Source organism: Bos taurus, chromosome 19 (assembly GCF_002263795.3).
Source record: "Bos taurus isolate L1 Dominette 01449 registration number 42190680 breed Hereford chromosome 19, ARS-UCD2.0, whole genome shotgun sequence".
Lineage (NCBI taxonomy): Eukaryota > Metazoa > Chordata > Mammalia > Artiodactyla > Bovidae > Bos > Bos taurus.
In genome coordinates this window covers 61,368,157-61,384,897 of record NC_037346.1, presented here as the reverse complement: position 1 = coordinate 61,384,897, position 16,741 = coordinate 61,368,157, and the positions used below count along the sequence as shown (strand labels likewise).

The 16,741-nt window shown below is 42.4% G+C and overlaps 1 protein-coding gene across 3 annotated transcripts in view; it reads right to left on the bottom strand.

Moving 5' to 3' along the window:
• Positions 1 to 16,741, bottom strand: part of ABCA10 (ATP binding cassette subfamily A member 10) — a 54,478-nt gene that overhangs the window by 24,879 nt on the left and 12,858 nt on the right. For all 3 annotated transcript variants that reach the window (XM_002696224.7, XM_005221367.5, XM_024981112.2), the window contains exons 9-21: positions 16,107 to 16,254; positions 13,662 to 13,830; positions 11,732 to 11,790; positions 10,576 to 10,686; positions 10,038 to 10,213; positions 9,718 to 9,837; positions 9,339 to 9,477; positions 7,358 to 7,448; positions 6,734 to 6,873; positions 5,868 to 5,987; positions 4,338 to 4,536; positions 1,728 to 1,894; positions 832 to 965 (exon numbers count right to left, since the gene is read on the bottom strand). In XM_002696224.7, the coding sequence (XP_002696270.4) occupies positions 832 to 965; positions 1,728 to 1,894; positions 4,338 to 4,536; positions 5,868 to 5,987; positions 6,734 to 6,873; positions 7,358 to 7,448; positions 9,339 to 9,477; positions 9,718 to 9,837; positions 10,038 to 10,213; positions 10,576 to 10,686; positions 11,732 to 11,790; positions 13,662 to 13,830; positions 16,107 to 16,254 (1,773 nt within the window). The remainder of the gene's footprint in view (positions 1 to 831; positions 966 to 1,727; positions 1,895 to 4,337; positions 4,537 to 5,867; positions 5,988 to 6,733; positions 6,874 to 7,357; positions 7,449 to 9,338; positions 9,478 to 9,717; positions 9,838 to 10,037; positions 10,214 to 10,575; positions 10,687 to 11,731; positions 11,791 to 13,661; positions 13,831 to 16,106; positions 16,255 to 16,741) is intronic.

Genomic DNA, 16,741 nt, shown 5'->3' with positions numbered 1-16,741 from the left:
TTGTAGGCAGACGCTTTACCGTCTGAGCCACCAGGAAAGTATCTCATACTTGTATAAAACATTTAAATTCTTCCCTTAGCAAATTTTAATCACACCATACACTGTTACCAGCTACAGTCACAAACTCACATTAAAGCTCAGATCTTATTTATCCTATAGCTAAAAGCCTCTGCCCTTTTACCAACGCCGTCCTACTCCCCCACCTGCCCCTAGCCGCCACTTTCTACTCTCTGTTCTATGAGCTTGACGGTCTTTTTTTTTTTTTAAGATTCCACTTCTAGGTCGTACCATATGCAGCATTTGTCTTTTTCTGTTTGGTTTATTTCACCTACCATAATGCCCTCCAGGCTCATCCATAGTGTCCTCAAAAGACACTTTGCTTTTATAATGAATAAAGTAATTTTAAACAACTTTATTAATAATAATAATAAATTTATTAATTAAAAATGATCCTATTAAGAAGTAAAGAAGGTGGAAACTGTGCCCTGTAGAGGATTAAAATTTCATACCTTCTTCTAAAAGCAGCAAAGCCGTGTTCAAGTTGTATTGATTATAGAATAATTGAGCTGCTTTTCTATGATTTACAAGTATTTGGATGTGGCAAAAAGCCATGCATGATAAAAGTCCATGGAGGCAAAAAAAAAAAAAAAAGATTCAGATATATTCTTTCCCTTGGAATTATAATTTGAATTGTTGAATGTGTATGTCTTTTAGACAAAGGTACTTAGTGGTAAACAGAAGCAGATCTTTTTTCCTTCCCACTTAAAATCTATTTAAAAATAAAATTTGGTTTGACAATCTTTTTAAAAAAGTCCATGGAGGCAAACGTACCCTGTGGCCACCAGACACGATGATGGCTCCGTTGTAGGAAGGGTCGTCTGAGCCGTTTCTATTTCTAGCATCATCTACCTCCAGAACTAGATTCTGATGCTTCAGGGACTGCACAGCATCTTCAATACTGGATCCTGAAGAAGCCCGCGAAGAAGGCAGCACGAGAGCAGGAAGGTCAGTGTCAAGGCTTTAGGATAACGGTTTCGTCTTCTGTGAAGGAATGGTGCGCCTGCCCCGGTAGAGCCCCCGTCACGCTCCCAGCTCAGGAAGCGCTCTCTGATGCTGGGACCTAAGACTCCAGCCCACGCTCTCGACCCTCTCCAGAAAGTGTTCACTTCTCTTGCAATTCTTAGTTATTTCCTGAGAAATCTGTGATTCTCACGGAAATAAAACTTTTTATTAGTGAATGTTACAGACTTTCCAGAACTCTGCAATGTCTGTAATTACAAAATACACACAAAATCCCCCCTCAGGACCCAGACGTGGGGACCAGGGTACCCCAGCACGATGCTTACAGCCCTGGTGACCGAGTCACAAGACCGGCACAGAATCAAGCAAGCTTGATATTCTCCATTCTTCCATTATTTCTCTTGATTCGAAAACAAGTCCTTCAGTTTCCTCAACCTGAAGATGAGGCAGGCTAGACAGGCCCTGCTTCCGCCCCTCATGTTGTTGTCAAGACAGGTTTGTCTGCCTCTCAACTTTGCCCTCCTCAAAGTTCTTTGATAGTGAAAACTGAAGACTACAGCCTTCTTGGTGGTCCAGTGGTTTGGACTCCACGCTCTCACTGCTGAAGGTGTGGGTTCAATCCCTAGCCAGGGAACTAAGACCCCACAAACTGCATGGCATAGCCAAAAAAAAGCTCACTGAGGCTACACTGAAGGCCTGTCGCTCACCTGTATTGTTGATGATCAACAGGTTGGTCAGAGGAGGTTGAGGGAGCTGTTCCAGAGAACGGAAGTACATTCCGGGTGAAAACTCCCAGCGATGATCATGAAAATACACTGAATACACGATCTTCTCGCAGACAGTGGGGATTAAGGCAATTCCGAACACCACTAACCTAAGTCAGAGAAAATGAAACCGTGAGTCTAAAACACGTTCCCTCTGATTAAGTCACAGACACGCTCTTTAAAGGCCAACCTATGGAAATCCAACACGCAGACATGCCATGTAGTTACACAAAATGAAACCCAGAGTGGGATTAATCTGAAAGTGGGCCCACATTTTAGCATGATTGTATCACGTTGCCAGGCGTCCGAGGGGGACGGAGGACCAGAGGAGGAGGTGAGGTCCGGAGGGTTCCTCTGCGGGCGTGCTGGCTGACCAGGACGCGTGGAAGAGTCTGCGGGACCTCAGACAGCCTACCTAGGGGGTGCTTTTAAAATATCTCTTTACTCTTGTTGCTTCATTCTTCTTTCATTTTTATTTTTTATATTATAAAAGTATGACAACACATTTACAGGAGATTTGGAAAATACAACGTGACATATAGCTCCACTATACATTACAGTTACTTTTTAACTAGATAAATTAAGATTTTTAGCTGGGGTTTCAGCATTAAAAGTCTCAAAAATGAACAGAATAGACAGCAAAGTAGGCTATATTAACAGTAGACCTGAAAACCACTATGGACCAATTCAACATAATAAAGATTTATCCGATATAGAAAAGTGTGATGGACTCAGAGGGCCTGTCTCGAGAGTTCTGGACGGCAAGGAGCCGTGCTTCACGCTGTGGCTCCAAGTGCACCACGAGCACGATTTCAAGTGACGCTTGACCTTCTGTCCGCTGTTACCTGACATGTATCTTAACTTTGATGAACCTACATGCAGCACTGAATACGCCAGCTTCAGATCCTAGAACTCACTTCAACAACCGTAAGTAAAACACTTCCAAGCCGTCTTTCTGTTTCACTAGCAAGTATGTGCGTCCACTCTTTTCAGTAATCTCCTCCCTATCAGACCTCAGACTCTGTCAGCCTCACGGCTTCTAGAGAAAGAACAACGAAGTCCACCAGAGAGGATTCCCCTCCGGTCTTATCAACGACAAAGAAGACAGATCCAAGGACGCGCCCGAGGTCCCATTCCACCCCTCTGGTATCACAGGCGATGCCTCTGCTCGCATCACAGGCCGGGCCTCAGTGCTCCTCTGGACCTGCTCCACCCCACTCCTGGGACCTCCCACACTGAGTTCATCTTTCCTTCATCCTCCGTGACGTCCCTGCTACTGGCTCATTCCCATCATCACTAAAGCATGTTCTCTCTGTCTTCATAAAGAAATAATGAAATTTCCTTCTGACTGCAGTCTCCCTTCAGCTACTGATCATAGAAAGAACAGTAGAAATTCCCTCTGTGGTCAAGCACCTCACAAGCGTTATCTACTTTCAGGCTTTCTCTTCGTAAAACCTGAAGGACTTCCCTTTTGCCAGATAAACAGATGCTTTCAGTTCTGAGCCGTCATCCTCCACCACTTGTCTGCTAATCCTTTCCCATTCTCTAGTCTTGGCTCAAAGGTGAGCATTTCAATGAGACCAACACTGACCCACCTGTCGAGAATGAACCCTAGCTCCCTCCCCAGCTTCTTGGTCTACTCTACTTTGTATAAGCTACTATATAATGTATTTAGTTTTTATATTTATCATTTTTTACCTTTTCCCCCAATCAGAAGGTAAACACTAACAGAAGGGTACAGATCTCAATCAAGGTATGTAGAACAGTTTACAGGCTTCAGTAAAGATTTGTGGTGTACTGAACAAACAGCATGGTTATTGGGTAGTTACTTGATTGGTGCTTTTCTCCCTGACAAGATCGTCCGTCTCAAGGCCTTTTCAGTGGCGTTTAATTACTGCAGACACTCAAAACAAACCTATTACATGAATGAAGAAATCAGTAGACGTATTTTCTTGACATTGGGACCTTTTATGCATATATGGGTAGAAGGCAACGGCACCCCACTCCAGTACTCTTGCCTGGAAAATCCCATGGATAAAGGACCCTGGTAGGCTGCAGTCCATGGGGTCGCTAAGAGTCGGGCACGACTGAGCGACTTCACTTTCACTTTCACTTTCATGCATTGGAGAAGGAAATGGCAACCCACTCCAGTGTTCTTGCCTGGAGAATCCCAGGGACGGGGGAGCCTGGTGGGCTGCCGTCTCTGGGGTCGCACAGAGTTGGACACGACTGAAGCGACTTAGCAGCAGCAGCAGCAGCATGCATATATGGACTAAGGACTTGAAGAGTCTGATAAGGGCTTCTCTGGTGGTCCTGTGATTAAGAACCAACCTTCCAATGCAGAGGACACGGGTTCAATCCCGGGTCGGGGAACTAAGATCCCACGTGCCTTGGAGCAACTAAGCCTGAGCACTGCAGCTGGAGAGACGCCAGCACGCCCCAGGGAGAGACCGCGCCCTGCAGCCAGGACCGCACGCAGACGAGAATAAGTAAGTGAGTAAATATTTTAAAAATAACAAAACAAAAAAATTTCTTAAAAAGTGCGATACTCACAAGGACAGGAAAATCTTCCTCTCATTCCTCAGCTTTAAGAAGCGGAGTCTCGCCACCGCACAGACTTGGCGTCTCCACAGAGCTGCAGAGCTGGCGGCCTGTTTCACTTCCGGAAGGGAACCAAGAGCCTGCTGGGCTTCAGACTCCGCTCCAGGGTCTCGGGTCACGTCGATTTCCGCCAGGCCCCCGACACCGGGATCTGTAACCATGTGATAAACTATTACAAGAGGTTACTTTACTTACATTTTCTCTTTAGAAACTTTGAGAAATGATGTTAGACTATTTGAAGCAACACTTCTAACACATCGACTGCTGATAGCTGTAACTTTTACATTCAAATCTTTCCTTCAAACAAATGTAATGGATGCAGTCAGTTTGAGGGCATGGGTTAGGCATCTAGAGTGCATGACTTCATTCGTATCTGTAGAGAAAGCTCTTCACTGAGGGATTTGTGCAGAGCGTGTCTTATGCAAAAACACCATGATAAATGTCTACAGCCGAATTTCCTGAAAATTCTTCTCCTTCCTTCGTCTCCTCCAGAGGATCAGTTTATCACCGACGGTTGACATTCAGTAACTTTTTCAAGACACCGTGGTGTTAAGTAAGAGAAAGTCCATGAAGATCCCTGTTTGAGTCCCACCCACACCACACGTGAGCCGTATGACTGCGGCTAATCACTCAGATGTGTAAATCTCACTTTCTCACCTACGTCATAATATAAATAAAATAACTTATGGGGATTAAGAACAACAGAATCCTGGGTTTCCCCGGTGGGCCGGTGATTAAGACTCTGCCTTGGAATGCAGAGAACAGGGGTTCGATCCCCAATCTGAGAAGATCCCACAGGCTTTGGGGCAATCAAGCCTGTGTGCCCCAAAGCCCATGCTTTGCAACAAGAGAAGCTGCCCCAAGAAGAAGCCCGTGCCCCACAGCTGGAGAGCAGGCCCCTCTCGCCACAACTAGACAAAGCCCACACACAGCAAAAAAGACCCCGTGCAGCCATAGATAAATAAATACTTTTAAATAGTAACAATAAAATCAGGTTTAAAAAAAACCCAACAGAATCCAGCAGTTGAGCATTATGTCTGGCACATAGTAGGCTTCTAAATTCTTCAAATTAGTATTACTATAAAGTAAGAGAAGATAACATCTTATTTAATTATCTGCCATGAATATGTTAATTAGAATGAGTTGGTTAGCTAGGCAAGAGAACATTCTTACAGGGAATGGCAAGAAAGAGACAAACCTGGATTTAGGACGTTAGCAGAGAGCTACTGAGGGATAGTGGTGGGCACTGCAGAGGGAAGAGGTTAGACCCGACAGGGGGCACACAGCATCACAAGGAGACTGGTCTGGCCCCAAGCCTGATGACGTTACCATAAAACATTTACGATACCTTAAAAGGTGGATGGCCCCCTTTATACCTAATTCACCTTCTAGTTAGAATTCCACAGAAAAATCTATAAATATAAATTAACACATGGTCATTTTCTTTTTCCTTAATTTCCTGCTAGACACACATTTTTATACCTGGCCCATTAATTGCTGATCTGCCTTTTAGGTTCAAGAATACTTCATTTAGAGTTGTCATGGAAACACCAAAACTCATTATGCCCTGGTCAGAAGAGTTTTCAAGGTCTCTGCAAAGATCTAAAAAGCAAAGTAACAAAACAATGCAATTATTATTGGTAAAGAGTACACTAAAATACTAATTGCTAACAATTACTCAGGATAGATAAATCTGAAAATATTTTCACATTAGAGATGCCAGCAATTCAAGAAAACATTCCCATAAGGTGTTCTCTTGTCCTTCAAATCATTTTTGTTATTTTACATCTCTATTATAGTTTCATAAACTTTAAAATCTCCTGCATTTCTATGGCCATGTGTGTGTTTATATCTGTATGTCTATTTAAAAACTCAAAAAACTTCAAAATAAAAATTCAGGCGGCATGGAATAAACTGAATTTTCTTCTTTGTACTTTCCAAATTTTTTTATAATCAGTATCTTACATTCATAATTAAAATTATAATTTACCAAGAAACTATAGACCTGCTTGTAAATGTTTTAAAAATAAGGTTTATTGAGCCTGTATCTCAAACAGAAATGAAAGGTTTCTGCTGATTCAGGAAAGATATATGTCAAAGCTTCGTTTAATGTTGATGAAGAGAGCAAACCCGAGTTTCTCAGTGGACTACATTCAGGGAAACTTAGTTGCTCTCTCATCAAAACCATGTCCAAGTAACACACTTCATTACATTGGAAATGGGAGGGAGAGTACTTATGGATACTTTCATGTAGAAGCTTCAGAGCAGGACTTGGAGAGCCGCAGAAAATGCAGTCAGCATCATCGTGGGCCAGGGGCTGTACTCTATGTGGTCACACAGTCTGTTACCTGGAAACTTGTCTGTTCTCTCCAGGGGCAAAGTATACACAAGTTTTTCTTCATTTTCTGCTGTTAACTTGGCATCTGAGATGTGCTGTGTGATGAGGGATGTGATTCTCTCCGTATTGCACCTTTCATTCCTGTGTAAACTAAATTTTCAAAAGAAGCATGAGTCCTTCAAGTTCTTCTCCAATATGACTGCTCACTAAAAGACAGTTTTTGGTTAAACAGTCTGTATATATTACAGGCATACCCTGCTAACATCAGTAACCGGTTCTGACATTCTAGGAAGTGGATTTGGAATACAATTTTAGACTTTCAGGACAAACCGTTTTATTAAAAATGATCGACTGCTTTTAGGCGGACACAACTGCAGATTTTTCCTATATAAATATTGCCAAAAATGTTGTATTGAAAGATACAGACATTTTTAGAAATTTTCATGCTTAAAACCAAGGTGTAACCAATAAGAAAATGTTAACAAGATATTTCGTAGTGTCTATTGTAAATCAATCCTCTCCCCAAATGAAGCTGACTTTTCTTACAGTTCTAAAGATTACATGGAATTACAATATGGTCACCCCTCATGTGGATACAGTCTTATCAACAACAATCACACCCAGAATACGTTACCTCAAGTGATATCCAATACCCCATTTCCGCTTCAGGAACAGAGACGACCCTGCGCATCTGAGTTTCCCGTTAGACAGAAACACTTTCCTATCTGAGTAGAAAGAGAGAAAGAGTAAATTTTGTAAACTGCTTGTATAGAACATTCTTTCTGGAGACCAAAACTGGCTGGATTTTTCAGGATGAATGCAACCTCGGTAACTAGGGTTCCTAGATGCTGCTACTTGACACCAGTCTCTACCCTGGGACTGACAGTGCTGACCTGGGCACACAGAGGCTTGAGATGGGCTGATGCATTGGGTCTTGCACTTTCAAGGCTCAATCAACACCACGAGAACCTGCTTGGACCATGCCTCCTAGAAGATGTAATACACCTTCAGGGGGAGCAGGACCATGCCTCCTAGAAGATGTAATACACCTTCAGGGGGAGCAGGACCATGCCTCCTAGAAGACGTAATACACCTTCAGGGGGAGCAGGACCATGCCTCCTGGAAGACGTAATACACCTTCAGGGGGAGCAGGACCATGCCTCCTGGAAGACGTAATACACCTTCAGGGGGAGCAGGACCATGCCTCCTAGAAGACGTAATACACCTTCAGGGGGCTGAGTTACCTAAGTCACCCTCGCAAAGGAAATCCACCCTAAATACTCACTAAAAGGACTGATACTGAAGATGAAACTCCAAAACTTTGGCCACCTGATGCAAAGAGCCCCCCCATTGGAAAAGACTCTGATGCTGGGAAAGATTGAGGGCAGAAGGAGAAGGGGACGACAGAGGATGAGATGGTTGGATGGCATCACTGACTCAATGGACATGAATATGAGCAAACTCCAGGAGATAGCGGAGGATGGAAGCCGGGTGTGCTGCAGGCCATGGGGTCGCAAACAGTTGGGCACGACTAAGTGGCAACAACAGCGAAAGCCAATGGCCATTCAACTACCAGCTGAACTGCCAACTCTGCAACACACAGGCCAAGTGAATGCCTATTGATTTAGGGCACCGAGCTTCAAGATGGCTTGTGACAGCAGTTTTGAGGCAGGAGACAATTGACACAAGAGATAAAGTGCATCCAACCTTGATTTCATGTGGGAAACTTCGGATACTCTTACAAGGCACATCAGCAGCAAAAATTTCTCTCCCTTCCCTGAGACCCGTTCTGACCTCATTTTCCCCAGATTCCTTCTCTACATGATCTCTGGCCTCACTGAAACCGTCCTCCCCACCTGCCAAGATTTCCGAGGCAAAATGTTTGCTGTCTCTCTAATTCTCCAAACTTCACACCCGACACCTCATTCAGTAAAGAAAGGATCTCCCTAGAAGGGCACAAAGGACTGCAAATTTAAAATAGAGTTTTTCCCAGCTAAACATTCCTTTCTACTCAACAAAAAATATATATTTTTGTATGTGCATGTGCTAAGTCACTTCAGTGGGAAGCCACATATTTTTGTATACACACACACACACACACACACACACACACGCATACACAATACAGCTTCCCAGGTGGTGCTAGTAGTAAAGAACCTGCCCGCCAGTACAGGAGATGTGGATTTGATCCCTGGGTCAGGGAAATCCCCTGGAGGAGGGCGTGGCAACCCACTCCAGTGTTCTTGCCTGGAGAATCCCATGGAGAGAGGAGCCTGGCGGGCTACAGTTCATGGGGCTGCAAAGAGTCGGACACGACTGAACCGACTTAGCATGCACACACACACATAAAAAGTAACACTGGCATTTCAAATTTTTAAAAATATGCACTTGTGATTAATATAAACAGCCCAGAAAGTTACAGACAGGAGGATACATAAAGCGTGAGTCTGAGAACTCACAGGGGTCAGAATGCCTGGACGCCAAGTGCCACTTTCAGATGCCCTTTCTCAGATGCACGGCAAATGAGACTCTCTTCTTTCCAACAGACGTTAGAGAGAATCTCTCTCGTATTCAGCCCTTGAATACCGAGTCAGTATAAAGAACCCAAGACTCACCAGCCAGGATGTCAGCCTCGTCCATGAACTGCGTACTAAAAAGGATCGTGTGGTTAGTTTTCCGCTCCTTCAGGAAGTTCCACACGAGGTGCCTTGAGAAAGGATCCAGTCCAGCAGTTGGCTCGTCCAGGAGCAAAACCTGCAGTGGAGAGCATGCGAAAGCACCTTCTGTTTAGAGAGAGGCTCTTCCGAAAACAACACGGAACCCAGTATGACATCTGCGTTCAAACAGAGTCCTTCATCGGATCCCTAACAGGCTCGCGTGGCCCTTTATTATAAATTTACTCTCACGTTTGGCAACTAAAGTGCAGTCTGGACTTTAACAATCATTTTACATCCTTCAATCCAGATTCAACTCAAAGATATTTTTATCTCTTACCTGAGGATCTCCTAAAATGGCAATCCCAAATGTGAGTTTTCTCTTCTGTCCACCACTTAACTCTTTAGCGATGACATCTTGAATATTGTGCATGTCTAATTCCATCATAATGCTTTTTACCTATCAAAAAAACTACATTAATAGAAAAAATTTTACCCGAAGCAGTCTTAATTTGCTAATAGTTAGAAGAAATTTATTCTAGAACTCCATTGATTAAGTTTTATTTATGAAAGAGTAAAGTAATAGTTGAACAAAAATATGATCAGGAGCAAACTAAGTAAATTATTTCCAAAGTCATCAATTCTAATATGTTCATCTACCTCTTGTTCCACTTCTTTCGGTGGAATCCCTTTTATTTTAGCAAATAGCCTGAGGTTTTCTCTCACAGTAAGAAAATCGAAGTAGATATTAAATTGTGGACAAAATCCAGTGTAATTTCTGATTTCTTCCATGTTTATTATTTCAGAGAGTTGGGTGTTGTAAATAGTGGCAGATCCTATGGATAAAAAAATGTAAGTCTTTAACACCAGGATATTAACTCTATGCAGAGTGATAATATAGGATATTCACTGAAGAAACTCCCATTTTATAGCTATGTAATTAATACATTGAAAAGATGCAGATTATTCTTGACATAAATACCACTGTCCAAAGCAATGCAAAATATACACGGAATGACAAATAATAGTGAAAAAGAGATACAAGCATTTTAGTTTATGTAAACACAAAATAAATGTTTCCCATTTTAAATGGCTCAACTTTGCAAAAAGCCTCTTTCTGAGAAACGTTTTTCTTTCACATAACCAGACTGAGGAAGCTGTTCAGCAGCCACCTTGGTTTGTAAAATTCTCTTCTCACCTTCAGTGCAAGCAGACCAGCCGCCAAGGATGCTCAGCAGCGAGGATTTGCCAGCTCCGCTGTGGCCAAGAATCGCCGTGAGCTGGCCTTCATAGACGTCAAGACATATGCCTGTTTCCGGATAAAATCTGAAAATTAGACTTTGGATAATACTCCAATGAAGTGGGCCTTAAAAAAAAACAACACTGAAAGAGTAAAGTGTACCTCCGCACTTCATTTCATTTCACTGTATTTTAATATGATGTTTTACAATTATATATCTACTTGTGTCTATTTATGAAGACAAAGCCTCACTTCCTCTGAAGAAATTAGATCAAGACTGGAAATATAAATCCCCACTTTCCTCCCTACCACAAATACTTTGAATGTCAAAGGATATATACAGTTAATATTAGAGAACATAGCCACAGATATGAGGATAAAAACAGAGGAAGCAGAGTATGTATTAATACTTCCTGGACAAAGGCAAGTCTCCATTTCTACTAGAAAGCAGTCTCACTGAGGGTCCCAGAGCCAGATACAGAGACAAAGGAGTGGCGTATGCTGTTTACTCTATCTTAGCAGGCAAAGGGGTCGGTAAGGACAGGGTGCTCAAGCTTCCCTGGCACCAGTCAGCTTCTGACCCATATCCCAAGTGTGGGCGTGGTCTCAGAGAGGGCTGCTGGGATCCAGCACGCGTCACAGGCATCCTCATACATGCATGCTTATGACTTGACAGTGTTTTAACATTTGAGAAATTATCTAACTCCATTGGGAAGCAGCAAAGAGTTCTATGAGCATCCCAGAATTGTTGAGACTCTCTGAAAATGTAAATCGTGGGGTTAAATTGTGAGAGAATCAAAAATAAAGCAAAGCACAGCCCAAAACAGATGATGAAAAGCCCTATGAAAATATTAACACCAACAAATCTGGTGATGCTCCAAGCTAGCGTCAAAGATTACACACTTGCATATTTAGTACAATCCCATTGCTTAAACTGTCTCATCCATACACAGAAAAATATGTATTAGTGATTATGCCTCATAGTAGAAATTTAAAAAAAACATTCCTTTTATCTATATTCATTCTCTAATTTTCCATTATGACTATTTGTATTTTCAAGAAGTGAAAAACATTTAAAATTAGAAACATCAAAACAAGGAGTTGTTCTCTTTACCTTGCAATGCTTCTACTTTTTCAGGTTTTCCTTTATATTCTTTTCTAAGATTTCTGATTCTGAAAGAAGATTGAAGACTATGAGGTGATTACAGTTTCTGATGACGCAGATGACGCCACCGGCTAACACTACCGCTCATGATTGACCGTAACCTTCCCCACAGGAGGGATTTATTGTCGGAGTTCTCAGGAGCACGGGGAGACACCGGTTGAGCGAGGGGGTGGAGGTGGGACCCGCTTCCCACAAACTGGTAAGAGGATCCATCTTAACGGGAAGAGGAGGGCAAAAGCCCCTGCCCGGCCCAAAGGAGATTTCCACGGGCATTTCATGCCTTCCAGCTGCGTTAGCAAATGAAGGGGAGCTACTGTTGGAAGAAAGCCAGGAAGAAGCCAAGGAGGGGGAGCAGTGGAGAGAGGCTTCCTCTCTCTTGATTATTCAATGGTTCTTCTCTTCCTCGGGCAAATTTATCAAAATAATAGTGGCTTCTGCCCTGTGTTTCATTTGTTTTCCCCACCTTCATTCCCAGCATAAGACACAGAGCCTGGGACTCCACCACGCTTCTGAAGCCATTCTCAATGAAGTTACCCATGAGGTCCTAAGTAGCGCATTCAGCGGTCACTTTTCAGCCCTTGTTTCATAAACCTCATCACTGACTTGACAATTGCAAACCCTTGTCTTCTTGTCCTTAGCTCTGTTCACTTCTGGTTTCCACCTCGATCTCAATATTCCTTCTGGGCATACCTTATGGACTCCTTAAATTGGACTCTATACCGACCAGCTATTTTTCTTATTCTCAGATAGTTGCCATACAGTATCAGCCCCTCTTCCTGCTTCCTCTCTTACCAAAAATTCTCATTCTCAAGTCTGTGTCTTTAGATCTTTCTTCAAAGCTTCAGATTTATGAACTCAGCCTTCTATTATATATCTGTACATGGATACCAAACCCGCATGGATAATAAATTGACATGTACACACTTCCTTTTATGTAACAGACATATTGCTTAATTATCTCACTGACTCAAGAAGAAGCCACTGTACTATGGAATTACATCACACATTTCTTGGGAAGAAATGAGGCTTGGAGAGCTCAGAGTTTACCAGAAAGTCATGGAGCCACTAATTAAGAAGAAGTCTTTCAGGATGAAAGCAAAAATATCTGAAAGAAAGGAACTTCCAAAAACACATCATCGACTAATGCAGATTCATGTTGATGTATGGCAAAACCCATCACAATATGATAAACTAATTATACTCTAATTAAAAAAAATTTTAAAAAGAATGAAAGCACATCATCCCGAACGGATAAAGAAGCGGTGGTACATACATACAATGGAATATCACTCAGCTGTAAGGAATGCATTTGAGGCAGCTCTAACGAGGTACACGAATCTAGAGCCTATTATACAAAGTGAAGTAAGTTAGAAAGAGGAAGACAAATATTGCATGTTAACGCATATATGTGGAATCTAGAAGGATGGCACTGATGAGCCCATCTTCAGGACAGCAACAGAGACACAGATGCAGAGAACAGACTTGTGGCCCCACTGGGGGAAGGAAGGGGTGGGGCAGATGGAGAGAGTGGCTCTGACCACACACAGGATCCTATGTAGAACAGATGGATAGCCAGCGGGGATTTGCTGCATGACTTGGAGCTCAACCTGCTGGTCTGTGACACCCTAGAAGGGTGGGATGGGGTGCAAGGTGGGAGGGAGGTTCAGGAGTGGGGGACGTGTGTGCCTGTGGCTGATTCACACTGATGTATGGCAGAGACCAACACACCATTGTAAAGCAGTTATCCTGCAATTACAAATAAATAAATCTTTAAAAACCACATCATCCACAACAGTGGACCTGTGGTCGTCCTTGTGGCAAGTTAATTTATCACACTTTTACCTAAATGTGTACAAAGTCACATAAACTGTTAAGTCACCTTATGGCTTCTTTTCTGTGGAACTCTGGAGACACTGGCTCGAAAGAATCATCGCAGGAGAGCTCAGAATTCATTTCATTCCCAAAGACTTCATGGTGAGTGTTTTTGTGTTGGGACCAAAAGGAAGACTTCAGGAAAAACAGTGGTGAATGCCGCTGGCCACTTTCATCTGAGCCATAAAGACATGATTCCATGTTGAGTCAAGCAAACAGCATCACTGAAGAACTACACCTGTCATAGTGTAGCTTGATGGCAATTTCTTCTACACATTAATGACTTCTATTCATTTTTTCCAGTTTTATTGAGAAATAATTGACATACATAATTATATAAGTTTAGGGAGTACAGCATAATGGTTTGATTCACAAACAGTGTGAAATGATGGCCACAATAGGTTCAGCTAACATCCTTCATCTCATAGAGATAGGATGAAAGAAGGAAAAAAAAAATTTCTCCTTGTGATGAGAACTCAGGATTTAGGCTCTTCATAGCTTTTCTACATATCACACAGCATGTTCCCTACAGTCATCATGCTGTGCGTGGATACTACTTATTTATAACTGGAATTTTGTACTTCTTGACTGCCTTCCTCCAGTTTTCCCTGCATATAGCTCCATTTTGCTATTTTTGTTGTTTAGTCACTAAGTCGTGTCTAAATCTTTATGACCCCAATGGACTGCAGCCCACCAGGCTCCTCTTTCCATGGGACTTCCCAGGTAAGAACACTGGAGTGAGATGACATTTCTGGCTCCAGGGGATCGTCCTGACCCAGGGATCGAACCTGCATCTCCTGCGTGGGCAGGCGGATTCTTTACCACTGAGCCACCAGCAAAGTTCATACTTCCATATACCCCTGTATATGAATGGTAGAATCAATTAAAATATTTGACATTTAAATGAACTTATATTCTAATAAAGAAACGGGAATATAGGGCAACAGTTAAAAGCAAGGGCAGCTCTGGATCTAAAGCATCAGAAAAAATAAAATGAGATGGAACTTTAATGATATATCCACGGAACATGAATTTACTGGTGACAAGAAGAGGAAATTCAATAGGCTTTTCCAGAGACCATAGGAGAACCAAAGCAGCACAGAGCGTCTGCGTGTCATGCCCTGTCGCAAGCCAGCACTGTGAGCAGACACAGGGGCCACGCCAGGACAGGGACTGATGCGGGGGAGACGCACACGGAGCTGCGTGCAGGAAAGAAAGACGCTGGGGACGTGGAGGAAACATAAGGGAAAAGCAGAGCTGGAAAACGGGTCTCTGCAGAGACAGACAGAAAGGAGGGAGCGATGAGCCTTCAGAAGCTCAATGTGGGCAAGAGGAGAGGCTCAAGGATGAACCTTCGCCGAGAACAGCTAGAGGTGAGCCGGCCAGAAAGGGGAGCTGGGCTGTGCAAAAGCAACGGGAAAAGCGGGGAAACGAAAACTGGGAAATACATGCATCTTCACGTGAATTCATTTCATTCGGAGAAGAAAGGCATAGTAATTATGAACGCTTGGAGGACTTAATAAGAAAGAACAGAAATGCTACCTATTAAAATAGGAATTAAATTCTAGATGGAAGTATTGGAGAAAAAATTTTTTCATACAGTTAAACTGTTTGGGCCACCAAGGGGTTCCCCTGGAGGCTCAGACAGTAAAGAATCGGCCTGCAGTGCAGGAGACCTGGGTTCGATCCCTGCGTCGGGAAGATCCCCCGGAGGAGGAAATGGTAACCCACTCCAGTACTCTTGCCTGAAGATTCCCATGGACAGAGGAGCCTGGTGGGCTACAGTCCACAGGGTCACAAAACTGTCAGACGCGACTGAGCACACACACCAAGGGAATACAGGTATATTACTTCCTGGGGTTATGTGTGTAGACCACACTTGCGTTTTATAATAATTATTTAAAAGTTGGTTGTAGAGTTTATTATTTTATTTGTAGAACATTATATAAAGCATTCCCGTTAGACTGATTTTTTTTCACAAAAGGGAGAAGAAGTTATCCATTAACTTTGCACTGTAAATGTTAGTATTTTGAGATGCAGAAGAACAAGTTTACTAGAGGTAAATAGCAGGAGTGATGTGATGAGCTATCTTATCTTACGGCTGTGAACTCAAGTGCTAAGAAGCAGTGTTCTCTAATGGTTGATTTAGGTGTCTCCTTTCCTCTCCTGTTAACACACACACACACACACACACACACACACACTCCTTACTTCTTACTTTTATAAAAGATATAAACCAACAGAAATGCAAGTGGTTTTTCATTAAAATGTCTCAACAAAATAGTTCCATTCAGATCATTAAACAGTGAGATGAAAATGAGGAAATTCTACTGTTTTGCATGTTTTTCCTTTCCTCTGCAATCAGAAATGCTTTTAAAATGACAGGTCAACAACCTTTCAAGACACAGAATTACTTTAAATTCAACTCTAATCACATCACACTATTACTTACCAGGCAAAATGTGCTCAAAATATAATGTTAATGTCAAATAGAGCAGAGTGTCAAATGCCAGAAGGAAGAAGATCACTATCATTGTGTACGACTCCCCAGAGGGATCAGGGAATACAACACCACTCACGTGATACTCTTGATGCGAAATCTGAGACCACAAAGAATAAAATACAGTCAAAGTTAGACACACTGATAAAACTGAAGGTCTTTTAATGATGCTGCATAGGCAACTACAATTTTAATTTTAATATTCTTTTTCCTTAAAAAATGCTTCGTGAAGTTCTGAGTAGCAATGTTGCTTTTGACAAATAAAATTATTGTCACCAAGTGGGAAATGCTCTAAGAGAAGGTAGGACAATTGAAGAACCGAAACTTAATTGATTCATTAATCAGAAATCTTCAGGAAGGGGATTTAGAGAAGTGGGAAAGCAAACAAAAATAATTTATTCTGGGAAGAGAAACCCAGAGATGGCAGGGAAGTGAGAGGCCATTTGAAGGAAGTATGAAAATCCCAAGTGTTCATATGTTGCAGATGTGTTAAAACACTAGGTAAGTACTGAAGACTTGAAGAGGTTGATTTTAAGGGTAGTAAAGATAAAACAGATCACAAATACCATAGCTAAGCTTCACAGCGC